The 27,315-nt window shown below is 41.2% G+C and overlaps 2 protein-coding genes across 2 annotated transcripts in view; both read left to right on the forward strand.

Annotated features, from left to right (window-relative positions):
- med13a (mediator complex subunit 13a) overlaps positions 1 to 1,229 on the forward strand; it is a 74,707-nt gene extending 73,478 nt beyond the window's left edge. Inside the window, 1 exon segment of the mRNA XM_038707727.1 lies at positions 73 to 1,229. Coding sequence (XP_038563655.1) covers positions 73 to 205 — 133 coding nt within the window. The 3' untranslated portion in view covers positions 206 to 1,229.
- A 2,633-nt stretch (positions 1,230 to 3,862) lies between these two features.
- On the forward strand, positions 3,863 to 26,909 carry ints2 (integrator complex subunit 2). The gene is given in 25 exon segments (XM_038708524.1): positions 3,863 to 3,923; positions 3,926 to 4,163; positions 4,363 to 4,501; positions 5,149 to 5,251; positions 5,657 to 5,770; positions 6,813 to 6,943; positions 8,287 to 8,457; positions 10,291 to 10,511; positions 10,746 to 10,871; positions 11,097 to 11,168; positions 13,757 to 13,871; positions 14,340 to 14,408; positions 14,919 to 15,053; positions 15,155 to 15,331; positions 16,014 to 16,128; positions 16,871 to 16,975; positions 17,297 to 17,461; positions 18,444 to 18,645; positions 21,411 to 21,536; positions 22,242 to 22,443; positions 22,619 to 22,900; positions 23,560 to 23,667; positions 23,859 to 23,964; positions 24,322 to 24,498; positions 25,766 to 26,909. Coding segments are annotated over 25 exon segments (3,633 nt in total). The 5' UTR covers positions 3,863 to 3,871; the 3' UTR covers positions 25,948 to 26,909.
- Positions 26,910 to 27,315: the final 406 nt, after the last annotated feature.

Here is a 27,315-nt window from a genome sequence, read left to right on the forward strand (position 1 = left end):
TATTTATTTGAAACCCGGTATGTCAACTTTGAAATTGAACAGGAACTGCATTTCTTTTGTATGCCTGAACAGATTTGTGCTGGAGCAGTACAACGCCCTCTCCTGGCTGACATGTGACCCGGCCACACAGGACCGACGATCATGTCTACCCATTCACTTTGTGGTGCTCAACCAGATGTACAACTTCATCATGAACATGTTGTAACCAACACTTACAGGGGTGGGGGTCGGGGGGGTGTAGGGGACACATTTCAGAGAAAAGAAAAGTGATTCCGTCAAGACTACATCAAGACTGAAGAAAACTGCAAGAACCAAAACCGGATTACGGAGCTGGATCCTGTACCAAGATGGGTTTAGGCGGCTGTTCTAAGCTGAAGCAGGCCTGTCCCCCGTGGCTGTCAGTGGTTGAGACAGTCCTGTCCCTGTTATTCAGAGACATGCACATAGAGACAAGGGAGTAAAGAAGAGGGGGAAACCAGAAGTTGAATCGCAATTAATGAACGTGAGAGAATGACAGATTGGTTGTCATGGTATGTAGCATGGCAGCACAGTTACTGGCCAGTCTGTATTGGAGAGACAAGTCTGTCTGTAAAATTATTGGAAGAAAAGGGACATATTTGATCAAGGAAAAAAACTCAAGAATGGATCTTTTGGTTTTAAAACCTGAAATTCCTTTTTATTCCTTTGGATGAAATCGTATCCAAATGAAATGCCTGCATCTATCTTATTTATTGTAAGTTTTTAAATGTATAATTTGTCTCATTTCTTAACCTCTTTTATATATAAAAAATGGAGAAGGTTTATATCACCTTCATGCTTTAAAGCAATTGGTCTAAGATATATGTAATCGTCTTAATTAAAAAAACAACCATGGAAAAAATCCCATAAAAATTAAATAAAGTCCCAGTAGGTTGCTTTTAGAGTATTATTTTTTGTAATGGAGACAGAATATTTGTATAGTCACAATGTACAGAAGAATTAGAGTGGAGAATTATGTTCCATGCATTTGAGCATGAAGGACTTACAGCAAAGCTGTAGCTTCAGAGGACTTGTACAGCAATGAACTTCACTGTGTTCAAATAAAGAGGTACATTGTTGTATATAGTATTTTATACCACACATTTAGACACAAAAACCAAATGGCAATATATATAAATAATTATATATGAATGCCATGCCAGCAGTTGGTGGTGTGGCTTCTGTTTTAGGAATAAAGTGCGTCAACTTATTTTCCTGTGCTTGTGTTTATTGCTTTGGGGAGGGGGACTGTGATGTGCAATTGTACAAGGACACCAATAGTGGAGTGGAAGTTTAACTATTGGCATCTCTTGGAGTTGGTTTTATTTACGGGAGAAAGAAAACGAGCTAGAGAACAGTTGTTTCAATGGCAGACATGCAGTGTCCTTTTCAGCACATCCTTTAGTTTACTAAACCTCTCCTTACTCTGATTGGCTGAGATCTGGCTCTTGTGGCACCACTTCTGATTGGTTACGGATACATTTAGACCAATCCCATTTTACTTCACTCTGAAAGTAAATGTGTGGTGTAAATGAACTTTAACCAGCTAAGGATGGCTGCCCATTGGATATGCAGTGTTTGTGCACAAAGGAAGATATACTGTCTGGATTTCTCCTGTTCAGAGGGAAAATGTTCTTTGACCATTGAAAATCCACTGGTATTGTTCTTTACCTTGCATATTTGCCAATATTTTTTGGCTAGAAAAATTTCACCATCAAAATGTATTTGGGCTTCTTTTGAGTGTAGATACATACATTCAATATTTAATAAAACCCTGAACATTTATTTTCAGTCCAGTGCCATGTTTTCTTTTTGGGAAATCATGGTTGTTTGCAGTAACAATCTGCTTCTACTGTACAGTATGTCCGCAGGCAGGGAAAGGCATGAAGTAACCCTGCATAATAATTTGAGTCTGATATCTTGTAAATGGCTGAATTGCCCTGGGTTGTGTAGTTGCAGCTGGCATTGTTATGAGAATCTTCTGCATTTTTTCCTTGCTGTCAGCAGCATTTGAAAACGCAGAGGTCCTGCTCTGTTAGCTTTCATCCCTCAGCAACTGCTGTCAATGTGTCCTTGAACATGTAGTGGAATATACAACGACTGGGTAGGTAAAAAGTCTACCGCATTAATGAGAAAGAACTATGTGTTGTTAGAAATCGATCGACACTTTGGTTATGGCTTTTTAAAAAACTGTAAAACCAAGTAGCTATACTATGCCACATCAAAACTTAATATGTTATAATTTCGATATGCTTTGAGATTGGCGCACTTCCATAATGCCTTTTGTTTATTGTTATCCAAATATATGAATTTCTACCGCTTAACCAATTATAAATAATCTGCCTGTCTGCCACAAGGGCTTGGAGAAAATACTGGATGCTAGTGGGTATCAACATTGTCTATTTTCCATTAATTATTAATAGTGCAGAAAGTGTACTCGAGTACACCCTTAGATCAGGTGAATTTGCTCTTTTTCAGCATTTACCCACATAGAGGCACGGTGTCCCTATTATCACTATGCAGTCCGTTACTTTTATCCAAAGAGCAGAACAACTTATAAGTTGTAAGTTACAACTTGTAACTTACAAAATATATAGTGGAGTCAGTGCTATGTTCTGCAAATGAAATACGATTTTTATCATACTTCTATAATGTGTCAACATCAGTCCAGCCCATCGTCAGTGCCTTATCGCACTGCCTCCAGTCACTGTCACAGTCAGTCAGCGCTGCTCCACGCTGCTGACTAGACCACTTCCCTCACAGTCACACTGACATGGTGATCACTGTGGCTAAAGATACGATCCAAGTGGATATGCGAAAACTATAAGAGACAGGGCGTTAAGCAATACAAAGACATTTCCATAAACCTACCGGCAACATCTAGGACAAGACAGACCGCTTCTTTCTGTGTCATTGGCTTAGGACTCCCCAATAACCTTAGAGGGTGGCGGTAACTTAGACAACCAAGTCCGAGGTCTAAAGGCCTCGATGGTGAATATTTTTTTAAAAGACTAAGTATCATCATAATAAGTGAGGTAAGATTATTCTTGTCGAATTATTGTATTTATTTTGAATGCGTACACGACATAGACGGACCAGACAGCTCAAGCGAGTATTATCGTCTGACAAGTTAGCCTAGCCTAGCTGTTAGCTGGCTAGTAGCATGCTAAGAGTCGCTCTAAAAGCAATGGGGATAGTGAATGAGTGTTGGCTACTTCCAGTAAGCTATTAGCGTTCATACGCTGCCTAGTTAGCTGTATCTTACAATATTGCTTGTGCTTTATAATGCATATTAACTATGTCTTAAATGTATAAATCGAGATAATATGACTTGTGACATCGCGTAAGAGAATTCCATGTCAGTTGAAGTTATTTGTGTAAGTTAAGTTAACTATATTCCAAGTATGAGCTAGCATTAGCACAACTACCGTTAACATTAGCGTCAGTTATCCGCGAAAGCTAGTTTATACCTTGTTTTGCAACGTTATCATAATAAAAACCATAACGTTATTTTGTAGCGACTGACTATCCAAACCTCTAACGTTATTTGCTGGTTAATTTATCTAATGAGCCAAATATGTACTAACGTTAGTAAAACAAGAAATGAATGCATTGTCGCTTTGTGACCACTGTTGTTAACTCAAGCTTCCTTTCGTCAGGTGAACTTGTGTGGCGTTGTATAGCTTTTGTAGAGTTTCTGTAGTGTTTGCTAAACCCTAAAATCGGTGCATCTGCTCATGCCACACAAGATTAGGGACTAGAAGACTGTCCACTATGTTTGCTCTAGATGGCATCAGATTCTGCCCTTTTTAAATGGTGTGTTTTGCCTGTTCCCTCTAGGTTTAGCTGAGAGATGGCAGACAGTGCAGGACTGCAGTTTGTCAGTTCCTTTGCTTTTGAAGCCATGCAAAGGTGGATGTGGTGCGCCTGGCTGCTCTAAGTGACCCAGAGTTGAGGCTGCTGCTGCCATGCCTGGTGAGGATGGCTTTATGTGCTCCAGCTGATCAGAGCCAGTCCTGGGCACAGGACAAGAAGCTTATCCTCCGCCTGCTCTCTGGGGTGGAAGCTGTCAACTCCATTGTAGCGCTTTTGTCTGTCGACTTTCATGCCTTGGAGCAGGATGCACGAAAGGAGCAGCAGCTTAGGTATAGCAGACTTACACATGGTAAAATATTTATTGCAACAGTCTGGTAATGACTAGAATGAACTACCTCTGTTCTTCATGTCATACATAAATACGTAGCTTTTTTTCATAAACACTCAATACAACTGATCACTGTTGTCCAAAAGAATCATGGGGAGTTCATTTCAACAGTAAACACAGTGTGCCTTCTCTTCTGCCAGGCATAAGGCAGGTGGCTCTAATGGAGAAAGCATCCTGGTGTCACAGCTACAGCATGGCCTGACCCTGGAGTTTGAACAAAGTGATCCCCTCAGGAGACTTCGTCTGACCCTGAGTGAACTGTTGGCTATCATGAATAAGGTACAGTCACAGGTTCCCAAAATAATTAAGTAAATCAAAGGACACTGACAGCATAAACGTGAACTTAGTTTACATGGTAGTTCCAAGTTCTTTTCTGCTGAGCCAGGTACAGACTTTCTTATTATGATTATCATTATGATAAAAGACTAAGAATATGGGATAATTGATGTAACATTAGATTAGATCAATAAAAAAAGGTTGTTAATAATTGATTTTAAACAATGTACCTTTTATGCCTTCCTAAACTACCCAGATAACTAGCATTGTTGACTGGTTGCGGCTGAAGTCTGAGCTGTTGCCTTTTGTATAATATAGAGATTTGGAAAATGCATTTTTCATGTTTAAATATAGAGAGACACAGTTGTCTAAATATAAATAATTAAAGCATGAATAACATAGTACAAAATACTGAATGATTAAAAATATCTGACTTGTGGAAATGGGTCTTTGATGAAAGACACTGCTACCTTTACTTGTTCATCAAACTTAAGTTTGCGTTAGACATTCTCTAAGCTGCTCTGATGTTGTTGGTAAGACCCAGCTTTGAGAATGTGTACTGCAATTGTCATTCATTACTTTCATCTTCACCTTATAGGATGACTTGGATGATTGATCCACAAAGTGTCTTTTCCCTTGTTGTTTCTCAGGTGGTGGACTCAAACGGAGAGTTTTTCTTGAAGTCCTCTGAACTCTTTGAAAGCCCTGTGTACTTGGAAGAGGTTGCTGATGTACTCTGCATTTTACAAGCAGGTAGCCTTTCATCTTCTTAATAGTTTTACCTAGATATGCTGTGGAAATGGGATGGTGTTGCATCCAATGGCCTTTGTACACAATTGTGTATAATTGTACGACCCAGAATGCCTTCAATAACACAGCTGGCATGTGCAAGATTAGCTCATATGTGAAAGTTTGTGACACTGAAAGATTTCAGTCTGGGTATGTGCATTATGGAGATGTTTTTTGATAAAGCATATGTATCATAAATTGCAACAAATCTTGATTATAGTGAGGAGAAAATATATATCTGCTAACATTAGCTGTATATTAGGGCAAATGACCTAATATTTATGTAAAGCCGCCCTGAAAATGATCCACTTCAGTGATATTGTCCTTTGCACTTGACAAAATGTTGTTTGAATTTTTCTTTTTCCTTAGAGCTGCCGTCGTTGCTGCCCATTGTGGATGTGGCAGAGGCTTTGCTTCATGTCCGCAATGGAGACTGGTTTCTGTGTCTGTTGGTTGCGAATGTCCCTGACAGCTTCAATGAAGGTATTTCAGCTGTCCCACACACTGTGCATGCTGTCAGCTGATAATGTGAGATAGAGTGGCTGGTTAGTTGCACTAGCTTGATATGGTTAGCGAGTGTACCTGCTGTGGCAGAAAATACCGCTATACTTAACATTACCACAGAAGATTTCTTTGATGACTTCATTAGAATTATAGGCAGGTTGCTATGGAGTTGGCATCACATGATTTTCTTTCAGAGTTTATCTGTTTTCCCTCTAATTCTAGCCATGCCACTGGCCCAGGGGTGTATGTGTTTGTATTTGATTGATGATGAACATTATTGTCTTGTTCTGGCTCGCAGAGTGTGCTGTGTGTGCTTAGTGAGATGCATTATAAGAAAATGCCCGCTGTCTCCAGTGCCTCCTTATCACACAGAGGGTCAAGGCTAAGTCAATAGCTTTTGTGTGTGTGTTACATAGCAGTAAAACATCAAGGAGTCCTTTTGGCTTTTTTACGGGAAAAGAGATTGTTTCATTGAATTAAAAGTGAAATGAACTCATGCAAGGGTGAAGTGTGGGAAATGGGTCTGTCTAGAAGCATCAAGGTCTGTCACAAGCTGGTAACCAGACCTAATGCCACTGCCTCTTTTGTGACGCAGAAAATAAGACAGAAGTGGCAGAAATGGAAACTAAAGCTAACCATAAACAGTTTTCCTTTTTAAACTGTCAGCTGTGGAAAAGAACAAGCAAAATGAGATAAGGCTGTCTTCTGATGGCTGCAAAATCGTATTTACAGGCAAATAACTGAGTCATGATTATACCGTTTATTTATGGAAGAACATGACTTGAGAAGTGAAACAGTGCTACGGTCTGTCAGCGATGTACAGAAAACTAGGAGACCTTTAGGTGAGGATTGCATTTTTAAACAAATGACCTACAACATGAAAATGTCTTGATTGTGTAGTATTTCCCTTGGTTTGTGGGGAAAGTGAGCGTGATATTTTAATAGCCAACACATCTCCTGATTCAAAGCATGAAAATGTAATGCTGCTTGTTTGCTTAAATGCGCACGTCTGTCTTTGAAGTTTGTAGAGGTTTGATCAAGAATGGAGAGCGTCAGGATGAGGAGAGTGTGGGTGGTCGACGCAGGACTGAAGCCCTCAGGCAGCTATGCCAGATGAACCCCTCACAGGCCCTCAACATCAGAGCTATGGTGGTCAGTTACACTATTAAAATAATCACACACTCCAGACTCACACTTAATCCATAACCTCCCATAGATGATCTATTTCAGGTGAGAGAATACATCACAGCTGCTGTGTGATCTCGACATATGTATTTACTATAACCACATGTCTTAAATGATTTTGCTGTTTCTCTTAAAGAAATGTAAGGCCTTACCCATGTATGCCTCCTCCTTAGGGCCAAGGCCGAGAATTTTTAAATGCTAAACATGATGCCTTTAAAGCAAGTATAATTGATATTTTTATAGTAACAACAGGTGGCCAAAACAAATCAATTTTTGCGAGAAACAGCCATAGAGGAAAAGGCCTGAAGCGTATAAACAGAAAAAATAATTGACCAGGCAAGGGCAAAGGCCTTTCAATGCTGGAGAAACCTCCGAGATTTGAAATTTGGGAGGCGGAGCTTCTGAGGGAGGGTAGGGGTGTATTTGTTTGGCAATGGATTTCAAATATCAACAATCCTTTTGCAGAATCACTTACTCTCCCTTTAATGCAAAAGTCTGCTTTTAAAAAAAAAACAAAATAGTGGTGAAACGATTAGTAGATTAATCGTTTAGGCAATTGAAGGAAAATAAATCAACATCAATGTTCATAATAAGTGTTTAGGCCTTTTTTCATGCATAAATTCCAAATATTATCTTGTTCCAGCTTCTTAATTGTGACTATTGGTCTTGTCTTTAGTGATAGTTATGTGAATATATTTGGGTTTTGAGCTATTAGTGGGGCAGCAGAAGACATTATAAGATTTCACGTTGGGCTTCAGGAAATTAGGAGGGGTATTTGTCACAATTTTCTGTCATTTATAGACAAAACAACTAATCAATTAATTAAGAAAAGAATCATAGGCATTTTTGTTAATTCCCAATAGTAGCGATTTTATATTGACTCTGTTTTGCCGCGAACATTTTATTTTCTAGCAATGACTTCACAGAGGCTAGAAACACAGAAGCTTTTTGTCTTTACTGATTCATGTTGTGATACTATCCCCGAAGGGAGAAATTTGTCTTCTTGCTTCCCCCTGCTCTCAAGAAGGTTACAGCACAAGGTCAGTTATCGAACGAGGCCCCAGGAGGTAGTAGAAATGCATTGCCTTGCCTGAAGGATGCATCTGTCAACAAGTGACAAAGGATGCTAAAGAGTGACATATAGTAGAGCCGAAACAATTAGATGATCAACAGAAAGTTATTTTTCAAGCAAAAATGCCAAAATATTTGCTTCTGCAGTGCAAGGATTTGTTCTTCTCTCTGACTTGTTTTTTTCATCAAAAACATTTGGCATCAGAATAATTTACTGTGTATTTGTTTATCGTGTGTAGGTGGAGGAGTGTCACCTGCCTGGTCTGGGTGTGGCTCTGACTCTGGACTATAAACCAGATACAGCAGATGAGGCGGTCAGTCCCCTAGTCTCTTACGTCAGCGGCCTACTACTGGGTACCAATAGCAAAGTCCGAACCTGGTTCAGCATGTTTATTCGCAATGGACAACAGGTGAGGGCCAAGGGTTTATTCTTTATTGCATTTAATGTTGTTTTAATTACACAATTCAGTTCAAGTAGACAAAGCTGGTCGCAGAAGTAGTTTGGTCGACACAGAGAAGACTGTAATGCAATAAGATCCACGTCGGCATTTTGTCTCATCATGTTGGGTAAAGGACATTGAAGCAAAAGTACTCTGTGTGAGTCTCACCATCAGGGCTCCAGACTAACTTTTTTCACCTTCGTCCCGGAACCATCCTGAAGTTAATGTAAAGTGTCCCAAAATCAAAATGTTGTTTCTTTACTTTATTATCCTCCTATAGTTTTTAGTCACACAAATGATTATAAATTAAAAATATTTATTTTGCTTGATTCAAACAAAAAGATTTATAAAACTGAAAAGTTATCTGTTGAGGCACCCTTTTACCTCGATGATAAATTCTTTAATTTCAATTCCGTTTTAAACTCCTGGACTTTGTTTCAGCAGGTTTTCTGCTCATGTTCAAAACTTTCTGCACATTCAGAATCTCACATCTGTGTGCTCTGACATGTCCAGAAGAAAATCTAATATATTTAAGTAATATTATGAGACTAACATCATTATTTAATGAGAATTCATAATCTTTTTTAAAAGTCTACCTGACCTATACTCTGCTGTGCTCCCCTTCAGACTGTACTGAATGAAACAAGTGCACTGCACTTTGTCAGAGGTAGAAACCGAAATCAAGACTGCCAATCAGGCAGACACCTCAGCAAATCCTCATGTTAACTTCTGCAGCTCTGACAAAGTGCAGCTAACAGTCCCAGACAGAGCCAGATTGTGCTTCAGGTTTTAGATGCATTAGCTGGGTGGAGATGATTCTCCCCGCCAGTCGACGTTCTCACAATATAGATTTGTTTTTCACTGCGTGAGAAGATTGATGTGTGGTGCTTAACGCTTGCCTACACAGCGCAATTGAGAGGTCAGCAAGACGTTTGTGACTGAGAGAATCAATGGACCTGTACCGCGGGAACAGGTGAGCAGCCAGCCTCCTGTGTGAGTCCGTTGTTACTGTAGTAACAGCGTGAGAAGACGGCCTCCGTTGTAGTAAGCCCTCGGTCGGTCAGGTTTGTCATTTGCTAAGTGATGGTAATAAATAAACCCATAGGCCTACACAATCCCTTTTGTCCTAGAGGCATCCCACAGAATATTTCTCTTCGTCCCAAACACATTTTCTATCGTCCCCAGGACGACAGGACGCCGTTAGTCTCGAGCCCTGCTCACCATCAAAGCATACACTTCATATGAGCCTACTGGATGAAAAGTAACTAAATGAAGTTAAAGGAAGTCATGCTTACATGAATTGTGGACTTAACTTTGAGAATAAGGTCTTAACATGTTCTTTGTCTGTAGGAGTAGCATCCCCTAGGTCAGGGTTAAGCCTGGATTTCTTATGTGCATGTAATGTAATCATCCTGAGTGTAGAAACTATGGACACATTCTCACACACATACACACACCTTTGCCTCTTATACATGGTGTCTGTGCTTTGTGTCACTCACATTCTTTTCCGTCTTCCTCAATTGTCATTTCTTGAATTGAATTGTCCCAACATTTAAAAATATCCATGATTCAGTTGGAATCTTGTATCTTTCCATCTGCTGTTTTGTACATTACAATTTGCATGTAACTTAGCACTCAGATGAGTTGTCAATTAATTGATCAACAGAAGATTGTTGACAGGTTTGTTAATCAATACCTTGTTTATCATTTATCCTACAAAACCAAATATTCACTGGTCGGAGCTGAAATGTAAGCACGGCAGCTGACTCATGGCTTTCCCTCGCTTTCTCTTCATACTGCCAGCGAAAGAGAGAAAGCAGCTCGGTGCTGTGGCAGATGCGCAGACAGCTGCTGCTGGAGCTGGTCGCCATCCTCCCGCGCTCACGCAGCACCCACGTGCCCAATGACGGGGATATGGAAGAGGGCGGCGGCTCAGGGTACTCTGGCCTCAGAGAGGAGCATGTGGTGAAGGCCAGCGCTCTCCTGCGACTCTACTGTGCCCTCATGGGCATTGCTGGCCTCAGGTAGGTCAAAGAGAGTCGCAGTAGCCCTCCTGATATTCGATACTTGTTTGATCACCATTATTCATCTATTGTTTTTAGAATTTGATTCAGATATTTGAAAGTTTCACCTGTTGTTTTTAACTCAGTAATGCTTTATTTAGTCCAGTACGAATATTAAAATTGTGTGTAAAGTAAAGATTTATTTAAAAAAGTTCATGTCTTAAAGATAACATACTGCATGTAATCTCTCCACAGACCTACAGATGAAGAGGCAGAGCAGCTCTTGCAGTTGATGACCAGCCGGCCCCCGGCCACTCCTGCCGGTGTTCGCTTTGTCTCGCTGTCCTTCTGCAAACTGCTGGCCTTCCCTACTCTGGTCAGGTACAGAAAGCTAATCTCCCTGACTCCTACTTTTAGAAGTCTTTGTTTTATTAAACAAACACAAATAGGTTGGAATCACAGACCCTATTCAACTAACATTGGTCCTGAGTTTAGATTCTCTGCCAATGCATGCTGCCTGCCAAAAGTCCTCTCTGCATCTTTTGGTGTTTAATATGGTCTTTTGTTATATGGAGTGTGAGCTTTATCCTCTGTGTGTCTGTCCAGCACTCCAGAGCAAGAACAGCTGATGGTAATGTGGCTCAGCTGGATGATCAAAGAGGAGGAATACTTTGAGAGGTAAGGAGAATCTCTCTATTTATGATGCCACATTATTGTATGGAGAAACTGTGGTTCTTAGTTTGCTGGCACAGTGGAGATCTTTACAACTTGAGAAAAAAAAAAAATTGCAATTCAGGTTCATCCCATTATACTTTTGAATGAAGAAAGCTTAACTTTTTACTGTGTGATAGTGAAAAAATAATGTACAATGTTAATATTTAAATAATGCATGATAAAATATTAATTTTGTGCAGGTCTCCCACTTCTAATTGTAACATTAGTCTTGACTACACTATGCAAGGTATTATCACTGAGATTATGTAGTGGTCATCTAGGGTCCAATGTGTTTCTCAAAAGCAGTGCCTTTCTTGATGTTACTTTTTTTTTGGGTTTAGCATGCGGTCTAGCCTTAAAGCAAAACGTGTTTGTGCTTCTTTTAATTACAGTGCCAGTTAAAATAGTCTACTAACTTGAGACGCTGTTTTAAAATCATAAAACACCCCTGATTAATGCTATAAACCTCTAAAACGGTAATGTAAAAACATTTACACTCATATCTCATGACAGAATTAGTGGTGATTTTATGATGCTGCATTAGCCAATATGAGAAGGCATTAACACTTTATACCTAAAAGGCCTCCATCAAGGCCAATAGTCCAGTTTTCTGTGATATGCAAATCTGCAAAAGCAACCACTATATATGTCAGGATATGTACAAAACGATTTGAATTACGGTATGTCATAATATCGTTGCTGAAGCCTCATCCTCTCAGCTGTGCATTCACTATTGGACTAATCTGGAAATATTTCATATACTTAACGTACAGTTGTGAAAACCAGAAGACACATTAACAACATACATATGTACAAATATCAAATGATTAAATTGAAATAACATCATGAACATGGCAGATGTTCTCACACAGTAGTTGCTGAGAAAAAAGTCCTTTATTACTAGTGCTGGGCAACGATTAAAATTTTTAATCACATGATTTTCTTTCGATTAATCACGTAGTTACGCACAAAATTGAGTAATGAATTCTAAAGTAGTGTATTGCACACTTTTAATTTAAATGTACTGCTACATACACAAAAGTGCAGTAACGTGGTTTGTAAACACTTTAAACAAATAAGGTGCTTTTTACCAGCAGTATTCCCTTTATACAGCAGCAATAAAATATTTCTAATAAATCTCAACTTAAACAGTAATGTAATCAAATACAAAGCTATTTGCCACTGCCAGGGCATTACCGTTTATTTAGTACATTCTAAAATATTGTACGTGCAATTTTAGTACCTATTGTGGGTGATTTACTAAGAATTATTGCGTATGTGACAACAGGTGCAAACACAATGGAGGTGGCAGTATTTAAATGAGGGTTTTGCATGTTTTAATGGTTTCCGCCATGGAAAGTGGGGAGGGAACGCAGCCACTGCATAAAAACCTTGGTTTGTTGTGTTTAGTGCGTCTCGAGTATGTGGAAATCATATGTACCTGCCTGAGATTGCACTAAGTACTTGGGACAGCACATCTGAAAAACTTTGGGAAACCCCAGCAGAAACAGATACAGTATGCGGGAATGACCCAGGCGCGAGGAAATGCCGGCAGATCGTGCTTCATCCGGCCAGAGGGAACAATCCCCAACCGTCCGCACCGTGCCCGGTCGGTCCGCGATCTACTGGCCCTGGACGCCCCAACGCCCCATTCCCTCTCCGATACCTACAATGGGTTGTGTCGCTATATTACGACCGGTGCGCTGTGAACGGTTGGTGATCGTTCACTCTGGCTGGATGAATTTTACGCGGGATCCATGCACTGCAGCTGGGGGCTTACGTGTTAATTAACTGGTGATATCAAGTATGTACACGTTTTTACTCACGCAAACCTTGGGTAAATCAGGCCCTATGTTCAGTAGCAAGTGTCCCTGAATGAGGTGAAGTGGTCGAGTACAAGACGTAGCGACAAGCGGGCACGTTCCCGTGAAACTGTTGCGCTTGTTCTCACCTCACACACACGCCCGCTGCCGAAGTTGAATTGTCTTTAACTTTTTGCACGCGAGGCGCTGCACAAATCATTGGAAGAGAGACTGATCCTCGCTGTTTGTGAGTTTCCAGAATCCTTTACTGTTCAAGACAATTTAAATGTGGTAAATTTATATCTGAATTCATACCTGAATGTGTGTTTACTTTGTTCATCCTCTATTTGAGAGGCATTTGATGTTCCCTCCTGTAATAGTTTGCTCTATGTTGGAATAGGCAGTGATAAACTCTGCACAGCTTTTGTTTGTATGCTACAAATTAAATTAATATCGGCCTGTCTTAACAACAAATTATAATTGCAGCAGCATATGAATCTGTGTGTGTTTGTTTCATGCTCTAGTCCATAAAGCATACATCACCACAGAGTCTTAAATGACTTTAGGGGTGAATAAAGGGACACAGGCTGACAGAACTGTGTATGTGTGTGCTCTCGCAAGTATGTCGGTTGATGCGACTAGCATAATCAGTTTATTAAAATTCTGTCCTGTAAGATGTAGGATTAACGACAAGTCTAAGTGTCTTTTCTCACTTGCCTCACATGCATATGTATGTCCTCCTCCTTGCAGTGCTGCGGGCGTATCGGCTTCTTTTGGAGAGATGCTATTACTGGTTGCCATGTATTTCCATAGCAACCAGCTCAGCTCCATTATTGAGTTGGTGTGCTCTACTTTGGGGATGAAGGTAAGGTGGTAGGTGGGAGGGAGGGAGGCAGTGATCAATACATCAGTCTGGCTGACCAGCTACTGGCCCCACTCCTCCACTGCAGCTATGACACACATAAAGACTATATCACTGATGAAACACTTGCAGCATACACATATCTACAAAGACACTATACCCTGTGGCCAATTTGCTCTTTTATTACTCATTAAGTGCACTATTGTTTCCTGTCTGTGTGCTAAGTAGTTTTCCTGTCTCAGTGTATTTTCCACTAAGATGTGTAATGTAATTGGATTTAGAGCCTGTTTGTTTCCACCCCAAGGGCAATCCTCTCAATTCAGTGTTGGGCCTGCCATGTAGAATTTTTCTTATGAAATATGAAAGGAGAGAATTACAAAATACCAGCCCTGTTGCCTGCAGGTCGTTTTCACTCACAGTAAAGCTACCATTGTTGATGTTCTTCATCTTTTTTTTGCCAACTTCCTATAGATTGCCATCAAACCCAGCTCCCTAAGCAAGATGAAGACTATCTTCACACAGGAGATCTTCACAGAACAGGTACATAGTTTACACATGCACATTTTCTACCTGCTAATTTGTATTTGTATGTATGTGCAGGCTTTTCATTCTCATCAACACATTTATTTTCCCCATCGAGAGCTGCTGTAAATTCAGGAATATAGAAGCTTTTAATTTAACAACTTGTCGAATGAAATAAAAAATCCCTCTAAAAGTTCAGTTGTCCATAAATCACTTTATTCATCACTATGCAGCAGTGATAAAGGTTAGTGCTATATTTTGTAAACATTATCTGTGGTCATGCTTACATGGAAACAAAAATGTCCCAGCACTGTCAACATATCTTGTTACATATGGGATATGTTGCCATACTCTCAGTAGAAGGAGGAGCTTGTTAGTGAAGAAGCCAGAAAAAAAATAAATTCCATCTAAACAAAGTTGTGCACATTCTCACTATAATGTTAAACTCTACAGAATTTGAAGGTGTTCTTTGTCTATTTTTTATGTTGTTGTTGTTAAGATAACTTGTTTACTTTTTCTGGTATCTAGGTGGTTACAGCCCATGCGGTGAGGGTTGCAGTGACCAACAACCTGAGTGCCAACATCACAGGTTTCCTCCCAATTCACTGTATCTACCAGCTGCTACGGAGCCGAGCCTTCACCAAGCACAAAGTGTCCATCAAGGTAGGAGATGGGCACCAGCTGGCTCAGAGTGATGACTAGCTGCTAAGTGTTAAGTCTGTTTCAAAAAACCCTCCGGTGCTGTCCTTGTGTGCATTTTCCAGGATTGGATCTATCGTCAGCTCTGTGAAACGACAACCCCTATCCACACCCAACTGATTCCCCTAATTGACGCCTATATCAACTCCATCCTCACTCCAGCATCCAAGGCCAACCCTGAGGCCACCAACCAGCCCATCACTGAGCAGGAGATCCTCAATGTCTTCCAGAGCTCTGCTGGGGTGAGTCAGCACTAGGGCTTATGGGGAACTGCAAAAACTTAAACTTCACCTTAAACATTTAATTGCATTTGTGGTGTGTTCTTAATTTTCCATATCATTTTTGGATGATATTTGACAGTATGAATGAGTATTTGAAGGCTGCATTTCTGAAGTTAACAGAATTAATGGAGTATGTTGCCTCTTTTTAATAGCACCTTACAGAATGTTGCTTTTAAAAACACAGCTTCACTTTCAGTCTTTCTGCCACCCCTGATTTACTTCACGTAGTTATTGTTATAATAGTACTGTTGGAATTCAGTTACTATCTATCTATTTTTCATCTATATCCCTCCAAATGCTTGTGATGTTTAGATTAAAAATGTTTTTGTTGCCATCAGGGTTCAGGGGTTATGGAATATGCAGCACTATTAAAATCAAAATTTAATTATAGATATAGAATTGTGGATCTATTTTGTCTTTGAAACCCATTTGCATTTAACACAAGTCTTAAGCAAAATATATATACTTCAATTTGTTAATAATTAATTTAGTTACTTTTAATTGTGTTCCAACTCCAAGCATTCCAGGTTTTATACTACTGATCAGTATCCATCTCCACATTAACTGTTGCTGCAGAGCCCTATTTTGCTGCCCGTCCCTGACTGAAGCTGTTGTTTTGCTTCTCTCTTTTGCCATTTGTTAGCAAGGCGAGGGTAATCGGGGGGGACGACAGCGCTACTCCATCACCACCCAACTTCTTATCCTCTACTACATACTGTCTTATGAGGAGAACCTGTTGGCCAGCACCAAACAGTTGGGTATGTTACAAGACAATAACTCTGTCCCATATAACGCCGGTCTGTGCCTGGCTTCCCACTGTGCTGTTGGCTCCCTTCCTTTCTATTTCTTATTTTCCCTTCTTCTGCCTTTCTAAAGTGCCTCCATTGTCATCTCCTTCGCTGAAGGAGGCCTTGTGAGATGGAGGGAATTTGTCAGGCAGTGAGAGGAGAAAGGCAGCTTTTGTCCTCTGTGAAGTTGTAGGAGATGCTCTCACTCTGGATGTGCAATCATTTATCCCTTTCTCTCTCGGCACTGAATGTTGGCCGCTTCATAGAGAATAAATGGAGGGCTGACAAAGAGCCAAGTACAATGGCTGCGGGAGCTGAGCTAACTAGGACAGCTGTAGGTTAGATTGAGCATTAGCAGTTAGCCTAGTCAGTGTTTATTCTCTCCCATGACGAGCTCTCCTCTTGCCCTTCATTAGGCCAGATTTATGTGAGAGTTTATGCCCATTTCTTTAATTGCTGTGTTTACCCAAGTGCTCCCGCAGCCTTCAAGGAAGGAGTAATGAAGCCCATCAGCAGTGGTAATGAACCCACGTCAATGAAAAATCACCTCTGCTCCTCTAACGCATCGGCACAGTGGCTCTGGTGTCCTTACACTGCCAAATAAAACACTTATGCTCTGTCTTGTCCTTTTCTTGCTTTATGTTCTCACCCTCTCTATTTTCTGTCTTATCATTTCTTTGCTTCACTCACCTTTTTTCCCTTTTTTTTCAAGCCCTGATGCAGAGGAAGCCAAAGTCCTACTCAGCAGCCTTGATGGACCAGATCCCTATAAAGTATTTGGTTACCCAGGCCCAGGGACTGCAGCAAGAGCTAGGAGGTGAGACGTGGACTTGTTGGTTACATCTGTATTGTCATATTTTATTTTACTAATATGGTATTACATTATTGGTAGCACAAATGTTGTATACCGAGATGGTAAACTTGTCCCTGCTTTACATATCACTTCAAGGAAGGAGTAATGTAAATATCACTACTTAACCCAAAAAGTTATTTTGTGAGAAGAGAGTTGGGCTATTTTTATTTTTATTTTATTTTTTTGAAAAAAAAGGGAAAACACAATTTAAAAAAACAAACAAACCTCAAAACCACGAAATTCTTGCAGGTAATAAACAAATAACATTCCTTTCCCTGTTCCCAGGTCTGCACTCTGCCCTGCTGAGGCTGCTGGCCACCAACTACCCTCATCTGTGTCTAGTGGAGGACTGGGTGTGCAAGGAGGAGGTGACTGGTACCCTGCCCCTGCTTAGGAGGATGATGCTCCCCAGCAATACCTGCAGATACACCCAGAGCCAGCTACATCAGGGTAAGCAGGCTCGGAATAAGGGATGAAAGAAAAAAGATCGGGGCAGAAGGTTCAGACTGTCTGAACCTTCTGAATTTAGAGCACTCTTGCCTTTCTGCTAAAATTGCCAGATTTTTAGAAATGTGAGACATATTACTAAAGTCTTTTTAACAAACCGGCCCATTGTTCAGATTGAATTTTGATTAAAGCGAGCCAAAGTAAAGATGTCATTTGGAAATAAACCAGCACTAGTGATACTAACCTCGGAGCCAGGGTTGTCTAGGGGGGTGAGAAGTGTTACCAATCTTGAGTGGAACTGGGAAGAGATGCTAATATTGTATAATACATTTAAAGGTGAAAGTCGTTATCCAAGTGAAATCTTATATCAATGGTTAATCCGTCAGGGTTTAGAGGATTAGGCTGTAATTGGCTTTTCTTTGATATAGATCCTTGACAAAATGCGAAAGTCGAACAGATAATCCATCTCTCCCGTTTCACACGCCATTATGCAGGTTAATGTACAGATGGGTGACAGATGAAAGGGACAACCAACATGAACTGTCTTTGTATGGAGTCAAGCCACCACAACCCTCCAGAACAAATTCAGTGCTCCTTGCCAAGTCTATGGAGCTCTGTTGGAGGGATGAATGCCATTCCTCCACAAGATATTCCCTCATTTATATATACAAGCTTTATTTAATCTTATTGTGACCAAGGAGTCTTTTGCAAGAGAGACCCGAGTACATCAGAAATCACAAAATACATTTGAAGACAACTTTAGTATTGTATCATTTGGTTTTATGGAAATGGCGGTAGAGAGCATTGTCTTGCACATTGGTCCACAATATTCCAAAGATGTGAAACTGGATTGAAATCTGGTTGACTGTAAAGGCCGCAGCACTTCATTCACATCTTTTTCATACTCACCAAACCATTCAGTGAGGCCTGGCGCCCCACACATTAATTAGCTGTTTGCCCCCCCCCCCCCCCCCCCCCCCCACAGCCTTCCAGAAGTTACCATCAAGCAGTCCCAGGCTGATGCGGATCCTGGAGCATTTGACGCTGCTTTCACCCGGAGACCTGATCCCTTATGCAGAGGCCCTCACAACCAGCATGGCTCTGCTGCTGGAGCCCGCTGTGCCTCGTCGAATACTGCAGACCCTCAACAAGCTCTGGATGGGCCTCAACACTGTGATGCCCCGCAGGTACAAGCTCTGGACACAATTAGATGGTGTGGACAAAGGATAGAAAATGCTAGCCTCAAGAGAGAACTAAATGTCACATGGGAATAATACATTGTGGTGATTGGAATATTCAGTTTGTTGACTTTATTTATACAAGTTAAAATTTTATGAGAACCAGATAGTGGAAATACCTAGTGGATATGGTATATTTTCTGCTTTAGGCAATAATGGTATGCCTCAACTAATGGCAGCCCTTGAGTATTGGGGCTCAAAATCAGTCAGGAGTCCAAATAATTATCTTGTCTTTTCTAATTAATATAAGTTTTGCTCAACTTAAAAATATGAATCCACAGATGAAGTGCTATTTTGGCTGCTGGTTACATTTATAATTGTATGCTATTTCAGTAAAAGGTTAACTGTAGTACTTGAACCGCTTTTCCATTACCAGTACCAACTCGCCACTTCTTGACTCGGTTTGGCCGTGCTCCGTTTTCCATTGCAGATAGTACCTAGAGATAGCATCTCTCAATGTAACTGGTCAGCATAGCGATGCCACACACAACTGCCATGACGTAATGTTCAATGCGACACACACACACCAGTGATCCACACAGCTGTCTCTTGATTTAAGTTAAAATGTTTTAACATTCCTCAGAATGTAAAGACAGATAAGCGGTATGAAAACCTTCCAGCTGTGTTTTCCTCTGCTGTTGTTGCTGCAGCGGTCTCTGTGACAGTGGGACCAGAGGACTGAGTGGGCGGCCGGCCTCGCAAGCTCCTCCCGTGGTTTGGCACAGGCTTCCCCCACCGCCACTTGCGGAGCTCCTCAACACCGAAAACTTTCAAGCACATTTTTGTTCCGCCATCACTTTTCGTAAAACTGTCAATATTCAAAATGTACACAGTTGGTTTCTCACCTCAAAACTTCTCAGAAGTGGATTTAGTGATGAAATAACGTAAAAAAACTTTCTGTTGCTGGCCTCTGTCAGGCGAGCACAATGATGATGCAGTGAATAGTGAAGATTCTCTCTGACCCATCAGCAGTCTGCTGATCGCCTCAGCTTGCTTGGAACCTCGACAGAGGTGATACGAAAAGAAGTACCTGGAAGCAGGTACAGGTACAACTTTTCCACATTAGAAAAGCAAAAAAAGGCGAGTCAAGCTGGTACTATGCAGGGAAAAAGGGGCTTTGGTGTCGTCTCTCCCAAGGCTGTGTAAAGTTGCTGTGAGACTTAGTAAATGGATTAAAGGAAGACCTGTGGAACAAGAGTTGTTTCCCTTAACCCCAGGCTGCATGTGCAATGATTATTGTGTGAATAGATCTGAGGTATTGAGTCAGCCAGCGCAAACTCTCTGGGCAGAAGAGGGTGACCCTCACTCTGCCCCGGGGCCCATAGGAGCACAGTTACCAAAGCTCTGAGCAGACATCCTATCGATCCAAAAGGGGTCTGTAACAAGAAGAGCTCAGGGCAGGAAAACTGAGGGAGACTCTCCATGAGGGAGATGGGAGGGATTGTTGCCCCCTCCCTCTTCGCTTCCTCACTCCCTCTCAAAGTATTGAATGTTGCAGAGGGTTAGATGAGAGGTGAACCTAGGAGGAGGGCAGCAGTGTCAGATTTCACACAGATCCACTGATTGATGCCAGTGCGCAAGCTGCAGGAAGGCTTGGAGCTCCAAGCGTGTCCTGCTGTTTGGAGTTTGGCATTGGTCTGATAAGAGATTGAGGGTGAAATTCTGGCTAATTTGTTAGTAATTGAATTCATTAAACCCCTGCTGAAGTATGCCTGATCATATTTTTGTAGCATTTGAGTATTTTGCAATTTTGGAAAAAAAGTGGACGATTCGTTATTAGTTCATCTGGATACATATACTTTTGTTAACCGGCAAATTGTACTATTGTCCTTTTAAAAAGTACCATAATGTATTTCCATGTGCTATCAGTCTTTTCAAGACTCAGCAAATGTTCGACATCTCAGTTTGAAATGAAGCTCCAAAAGCTGGGTAAACATTTTTTACCTGCCGAGTCAGTCAGTGTATTTCCTCCACTTCATAATACTATATATGAGTTAAAGTTAAAGAGGTGGTATTATGCTCATTTAGCAGAACAGGTTTACATGGTTTAATTTTCAAAAAACACCATATTTTTTGTCATACTGCTGCAGCGCCTCTTTTCACCCTGTGTTGAAGGCTTCATTTTTGCTACGAAGTGATACATCTGGTCTCTAAATGATCTTTTTGGAAGTTTCACATGCGAGGTTCCTAGTTAGGACTACTAACCAATCAGAAGCAGAGAAGGGCGGGTCAGTGAGAAGCCATGGCTTCGGTTCAGCTGTACATGTTGTTGACCAGCTTGGCAACATGGACTGGAGCAAGAGTTTCAGAGTGGTGAGTTATTAATCTGTAACAAAAGTATTTTTCATCCATAAAGTTTTAATTGAGCTCTGTCTCTACATCACAGTAACAACTTTATGTCAATTGACTGCCCGGAGGGTAGCTAGTGTTTGGAAGGGAGAGGAGGGGTGTGTGCTGCAGCTCACTGTTTTTCCATCTCTGTTTTTGAGGGCGTATCGGAGTAGCCGCTTGGCGAGTGTTATATGAGGCGCATTTAACTTAGAAAGGGAAGCAACTGGACTACAAACGAGCTGAGGATGGGAACTTCCTTTGGACTGGACTTTGGGCTTTATCACTTTGCAAACCTATTACATGCAAAAAAAGGAAAGAAACTCAATAAAGGAGAGGGGAAAGCACAATACCACCTCTTTAAATCTGATGTGTTTGTGTTGCAGGTTGTGGGTAATGACAGTAAACTCCCTCCAACCTTCCGCCAAGCTGCTCAGGCAGCAGAGGTACACTCAAAACGACCTGATGGTGGACCCTCTCATTGTGCTGCGCTGTGATCAAAGGGTGTATAGGTAACTACGTGACACATACAGCACACAGATGCAGTTCTGCCAATTTAAGTTAATGCTACATTGGGTGTCTGCATTCACAGACCTGTTGTCACATTTGATGTATATGCTTGTGGTCATACGTTTTTTTGCTTCATGTGTACGGCCTGTGAAGACACGGCCAGATGATATTTACACCACATGGACACAATTGGCTGCATTTATTTTCACAATGTCCAAGAATGGTTAAGATGTGTGTCAGATAGCTTGAAGGAAATAGTGAGTAGTTTTCATTTTGAGGATCACCAAGTAATCATCGCTGCATGAGAGGATCTGTTGAGATTTTTGAATCCCCTTCTTAGACAAATGCATAATAGGAAGTGTCTTGTTTTTTTATTTAAACATATATTCAGTAATATTTTAGTAGTTAAAGGTGTGTTCACATCAAGTATATTTATTGGTTGTCTGGAGCATTTACCCCTAATCTAATGCAATGTGGTTTGTTCCTCCTCAATCTGGTTTCTAGTCAAAATCTGAACCCTGATTCTATTGTGCCAGCATCTTTCCATTGTATTCCTGTTGAATTTTGTATCTGAAACCTAGTTTTTGTGGAGCCGACCAAGCGCTGCCAAATTGCACCAGGTTACCCCAGACGTGCAATTCGTACCAAGGCAAATAAAATTATAGTTTAACTTTTTGTTTGTTTGTAAATATTTTTTTTTTTGCCAGGTGTCCTCCTTTGATGGACATCGTCCTTCACATGCTGAATGGCTACCTGCTGGCCTCAAAAGCCTACCTACACTGCCACCTGAAGGAGACAGCTGACTTTGATCGGCAGAGCCAAACAGTGTCAAACTTGGGCGTGTCCGGACAGCCAGATACACCCGAGGTCACCAGGGAGGAGCTGAAGAATGCCCTTCTAGCTGCACAGGTATTTTAACCACTAACTCACACACACTTTGTTTCTCTTACACACTCAAACCTCACTTTTTTCCAGATGACATGAATGTAGAAATGAAATGGCATGAAATTACATAAAAACAAATATGTAGGAGATGACCTTTCACACCTAGCCGTGGTAACCATCTGTTTCTATTTAACACCAGGACAGCGCAGCAGTCCAGATTCTCCTGGAGGTGTGTCTGCCAACCTCCAAAGAGCAACAGCTGGGGGCCAACACAGAGAGCCTGCTGAGGAGCATTAGGGGCCCCTTGCCAGGGAAATCGAAACAGGGAAGCTTGGGGCAGAGAGCCAGGGGGTGCGGGGAGGACGCCGAGCCAGAGGGAGGCCTGCTCAGTGACTTGAGGGAGGTGCAGTGTCTCATCTGTTGTCTGCTGCATCAGATGTTCATTGCTGACCCCAACATTGCCAAGTTGGTCCACTTTCAGGTAACACAGTGAGGAGAAAAGAAGAAGTGGGTTGTGCACTTTGTATTTGTTGTTTTACCGTGACAGTGGGATGGCTGGAACATAAAAGACAGCGTTGTAACAGGTCTGAATCCAAAACCAACTGGGGCATGTGTGCCTCCTGACCCTGTGGTGGTCTTGGCCTCTTTATGACATTCCTTTTTCTTAATGACATTCCTGCATGACTCGATTATCTTGCTTCCTTCCATAGTGTGCCATTAGAAAGTAATGTTATTATGCTAATAGCCTTTGTGTGAGTCGTTGAGTGGATAGTGCCATATTGCTGAGAATACCTTTGAGTCGGTTTTTTCAAGAAGAGCCAAGTCATGTTGACCCCATTAGTCATCACTTTGTGCCATGGCATTAGTGGTAAGTGACTGCAGCACTCCCAGAAGTAACAGACGGCCATATGGTGGACTTCATCAAACCAATGCTTCCTCTGTCATACTAATCCACCCTCGTCCAAACTGTTAAGCAGAAGCTGCTGCCTGCATTTGCGTAAACACACAGGTTTAACATACAAGTAATTGCGTGCTTAAATTACTATTTAATTGAATTTACTGTGTCTCTTGTTATCATTCTTTCTGTCATAAGATTTATATTTCCTGTTCTCTCCCACTTTGTGCATCTCTCTCTGTCAGGGTTACCCTCAAGCTCTGCTGCCTCTAACTGTGGCAGGCATCCCCTCCATCCATATCTGTCTGGACTTCATCCCAGAGCTGCTGGCCCAGCCCCAGCTGGAAAAGCAGGTAAGGCTTCCCAACCTCCCCTCCACTTTATTTTTCCTGGCTTTAAATCCTAGACTTGTGCCAGAGCCTCTCTTACACGGCTGTGTTTCTTTAAAGGGGGTCTACTGGGTGCTCTCTGCTGAGTGTTTGCATATTTGCTATATTAATAAGTGAAGAAAATGTGTAGCCATTGTGAATGTGTGTCCCCACAGATCTTTGCAATCCAGTTGCTGTCGTACCTGTGTACCCAGTACGCCCTACCCAAGTCCCTCAGTGTAGCCAGGTTGGCCATCAGTGTCATGGGCACCCTCCTTACAGGTCAGTGATCTGTTTTACTTGTCTTTACGTCTCATACATTCATAGTTTTGCTTGTAGCTTCCTTTAGTCATCCCATTTCTCCGTCTCCATCATTGATTTTGATCCCAGCAGAGACTCACTGTATAATGTAAATCACATTGCAGCATGTAAACAATGCATCAGCTATGTCATACCGTATGTCTTGATATTTTTATCCCTATATGTGACTGCCACCACCTGGTCTTTGGATGTTAGTGCAGCATTTTCTCTCCATTACATAAACTATGTGTGAACCACCCTTTTAGCCATTGTATTTATTGTTAACACAGTTATTGTGTAAACTATTAGTGTGTGTGTGTGTGTGTGTTCTATTTTTAGTGCTGACTCGTGCCAAGCGTTTCTCTTTCTTTATGCCCATCCTGCCATGCCTGGTGGCCTTCTGCCAGGCCTTCCCTCCTCTTTATGATGATGTGGCAGCTCTGCTAGTACAAGTGGGCCAGGTCTGTGCCTCCGACGTTGCCACAAAGGTCAGGGACATTGACCCTCTCATTGCCCGTAAGTATAGTTAATAGTTTTGGTTGCAGGTTAACGATTTGTGAAATGCCATTTTTTATTCATTAGGTTACGCTTTTCATAAGTACGCAATGTGTAGCATTTCCTTTCCTTGTTTGTGTGACCACCAGTGTAGAAACACAGATATTTAGGTAAATTCCTCTTACCAAAATATTAACAGAAACTCTGGTGTCCCAGAACCGCCTCTATTTATACCTGATGTCAGCTCTGACCAGGAAACTCTTTGCACTGAAATTGCAAGTGGCTGTTCTAAAGGCATTAATAGATCAACCAACATGACACATAAAAAGCTTTATTTCAGTCAGATTGGAGATCGTCACTATAGGCTTGTGCAGACTACACGACTTTCAGCGCCGGGCGATCGCCGTGCTGTTCACACTACACAACTTGCCGTTTAGTGACGGGAGTCTTGAAGTCGTTGCAGCGTTCACACTACGTGACTGATCGGTGACAGGGGTCACACACTACATGAGCTGACAGCAGCTGTGTTACCCATGTTAGATATCTGGCTGATGTCTACGATGTGTCAGCTATGCGTCATGGAGCCGTTTTGATGTGTCGTTAAGTAGTTCACACATAACGACTGGTGACCACCGATCGATTGCTGATTTACCCCTGATCACAGCCTGACGATCGCCGAGCAGCAAATCAGGCTTAAAATCATGTTGTGTGAACTAGGCATTAGTAAAATTGGTTGGCCTTTTTTCAAATAAGGTGTCCCTGTTTCACAGAATGATTATACACAAAACGGACAGGCGTGTCTGCAGATAGAATGTCCCTAATTAAATAAGCCTCCCTAGCCTGCATTTTAATATATTGTAATATTGAGTCTTGATCCAATATTTAAATTTTACTGCACAATGTAGCTGCCCACTTTATCTGAAGTTGGCCTGCGTTAGATTAGATCAATATTTTTGACCGATGAATAGTTTTGAATTAAGAAAATGCACTTAAAAGATTTTCTTTGCTTGTTTAGGAAAAGGACACAATCTTTTTCATGTTTCCTGTTCTACCAATACCGCTGGTAGTTTTCTGCCTGCCTGGCTGGAAGCAGCACAGGCAATGAGTTAATCAGCCTTAAATACTGAGCTTGCAGATTGACTCTGGTCAACGCTAACTACAGATAATATGGTGTCGTCACATGAACAGAAAAAGCTACAAAAGGTTACATTGTGCCTTTTCATTTCTCACCATAACGAGAGCATTGTTTATGCATGGACATGGCATATTTGTTGTTTTCCTGCCTCAGGGCTGCAGTATCTGAAGGAGAAGCCTCAGGAGGCTGCGGCTCCAGGAGAAGGTCCCTCCAAGCTCACTTTACCCCAGAGGACAGCAGAGGAATTGGTTGGAGCTGACCCTGATGTTCAGCTCTGCTACTGTGTAGAGGCCACCTTCATGGACATTATCAGCTCCACCCTTCACGGACTATAGACCAGACACACACATTCTAGAGGAAGAGGAGGGACTGGACTCAAACCAACAACTCTAAACACTGCCTCTGAAAAACATTCCCAATCCCAGAGGGCTTCTGTCAACACACACCCATTCATCTTTAAAAATTGGACTCAGACCTTTGTCAAGGACTTTCAGACAATGTAAGGTTGTGGGTTACTCTCGTGCACATGATGGGACATGTTGTACTGTGTATCCATTCTAGTCTGTTTAGTCTGGACTAAAGTCAAATAGTAATAATACTTTCTCTACCATCAGGCTCTATTTTTCACACCCTGTAAATGAATCATGACTCGCAAAAATTGAATTTCTAAAATTAGAAAATGTTTGTGTTTGTTTATGTGCTCTTTCAGAGTTTGTAGAAACTGTTATTGGGTCAATTTTCTTGATCTTTGTAGGCATATTTTTCTAAGCTGTAAGCATTGTGGACTTTTTCTCAGCAACTGAAAAAAGGAAAATGTTGCCTTAAAATAATATGTAGAGATTTTGTACCTTATTTGTTTGTAATAAAACAAAGAAACGCTTTTAGGTGTATTTGGGACAAGCTGTGAGCATTTTGGTTAAGAAGTGTCTTGGACACTTGTTTGGAGCAATACAGTCTCCGGTCGGGGGACTTCATTGACATCTTTAAGGTCCCTGTTTTTAAGTTTTGCTAATTTGAGAAAAGTTTTCACTGCAGTCGGTACGTTTTATGCAACCAGACACAAATACCCAGAGAAAGAGAAGAAGGGACTTGTTACATCGGCCTAAATCTGAGAGACTAGACATAAATGAAAAGCTATTGAAGATGTGACCAGACCAGACCTGAGCTTAAGCTAATATACCAGCTGTACGGACAAGATGGTGAGAGCGTCAAGGCTTGTATTCATCAGACTGCTAAAAGTGTAAAACCTCCACATTTAACTCCTACTTTGCAGACTTAATAAAAGCTATTTATCACATTTGTTCTGACCCAGTGTTCTTAAATTTATAGAGCTCAATCACGTTTTGGAATAAGTACGACATAGCATTGGCCAAGATTTTATTTAACTATTAGCTATGACACCTTTTTCCAGGAAAAACGCCTAAAAGTAACATGCCTAAAATGAATCAGGAATAACTCCTCAACCATTTGGCCTAGATGCATAATTCTGGTCTCCTTTTGAAAGGTAAGAAGCTAAGGAATATAAATCCATTGTAAAATAACATTTATTATACCATTACAGAGTAAACGGAGATGTTATAAAGAAAAATGATATTTTCGTCCTTGCCTTGTAAAACTATTTTAAATGCAATAAAACATCAAAACCATCATCAAATAGATTAAAAGCAACTGAATATCTTTTAATACACCTGGAAAGCAATTGT

Source organism: Micropterus salmoides, unplaced genomic scaffold (genome assembly GCF_014851395.1).
Source record: "Micropterus salmoides isolate LMB-PRFRI ecotype aquatic unplaced genomic scaffold, ASM1485139v1 Ms_hic_scaffold_9, whole genome shotgun sequence".
NCBI lineage: Eukaryota > Metazoa > Chordata > Actinopteri > Centrarchiformes > Centrarchidae > Micropterus > Micropterus salmoides.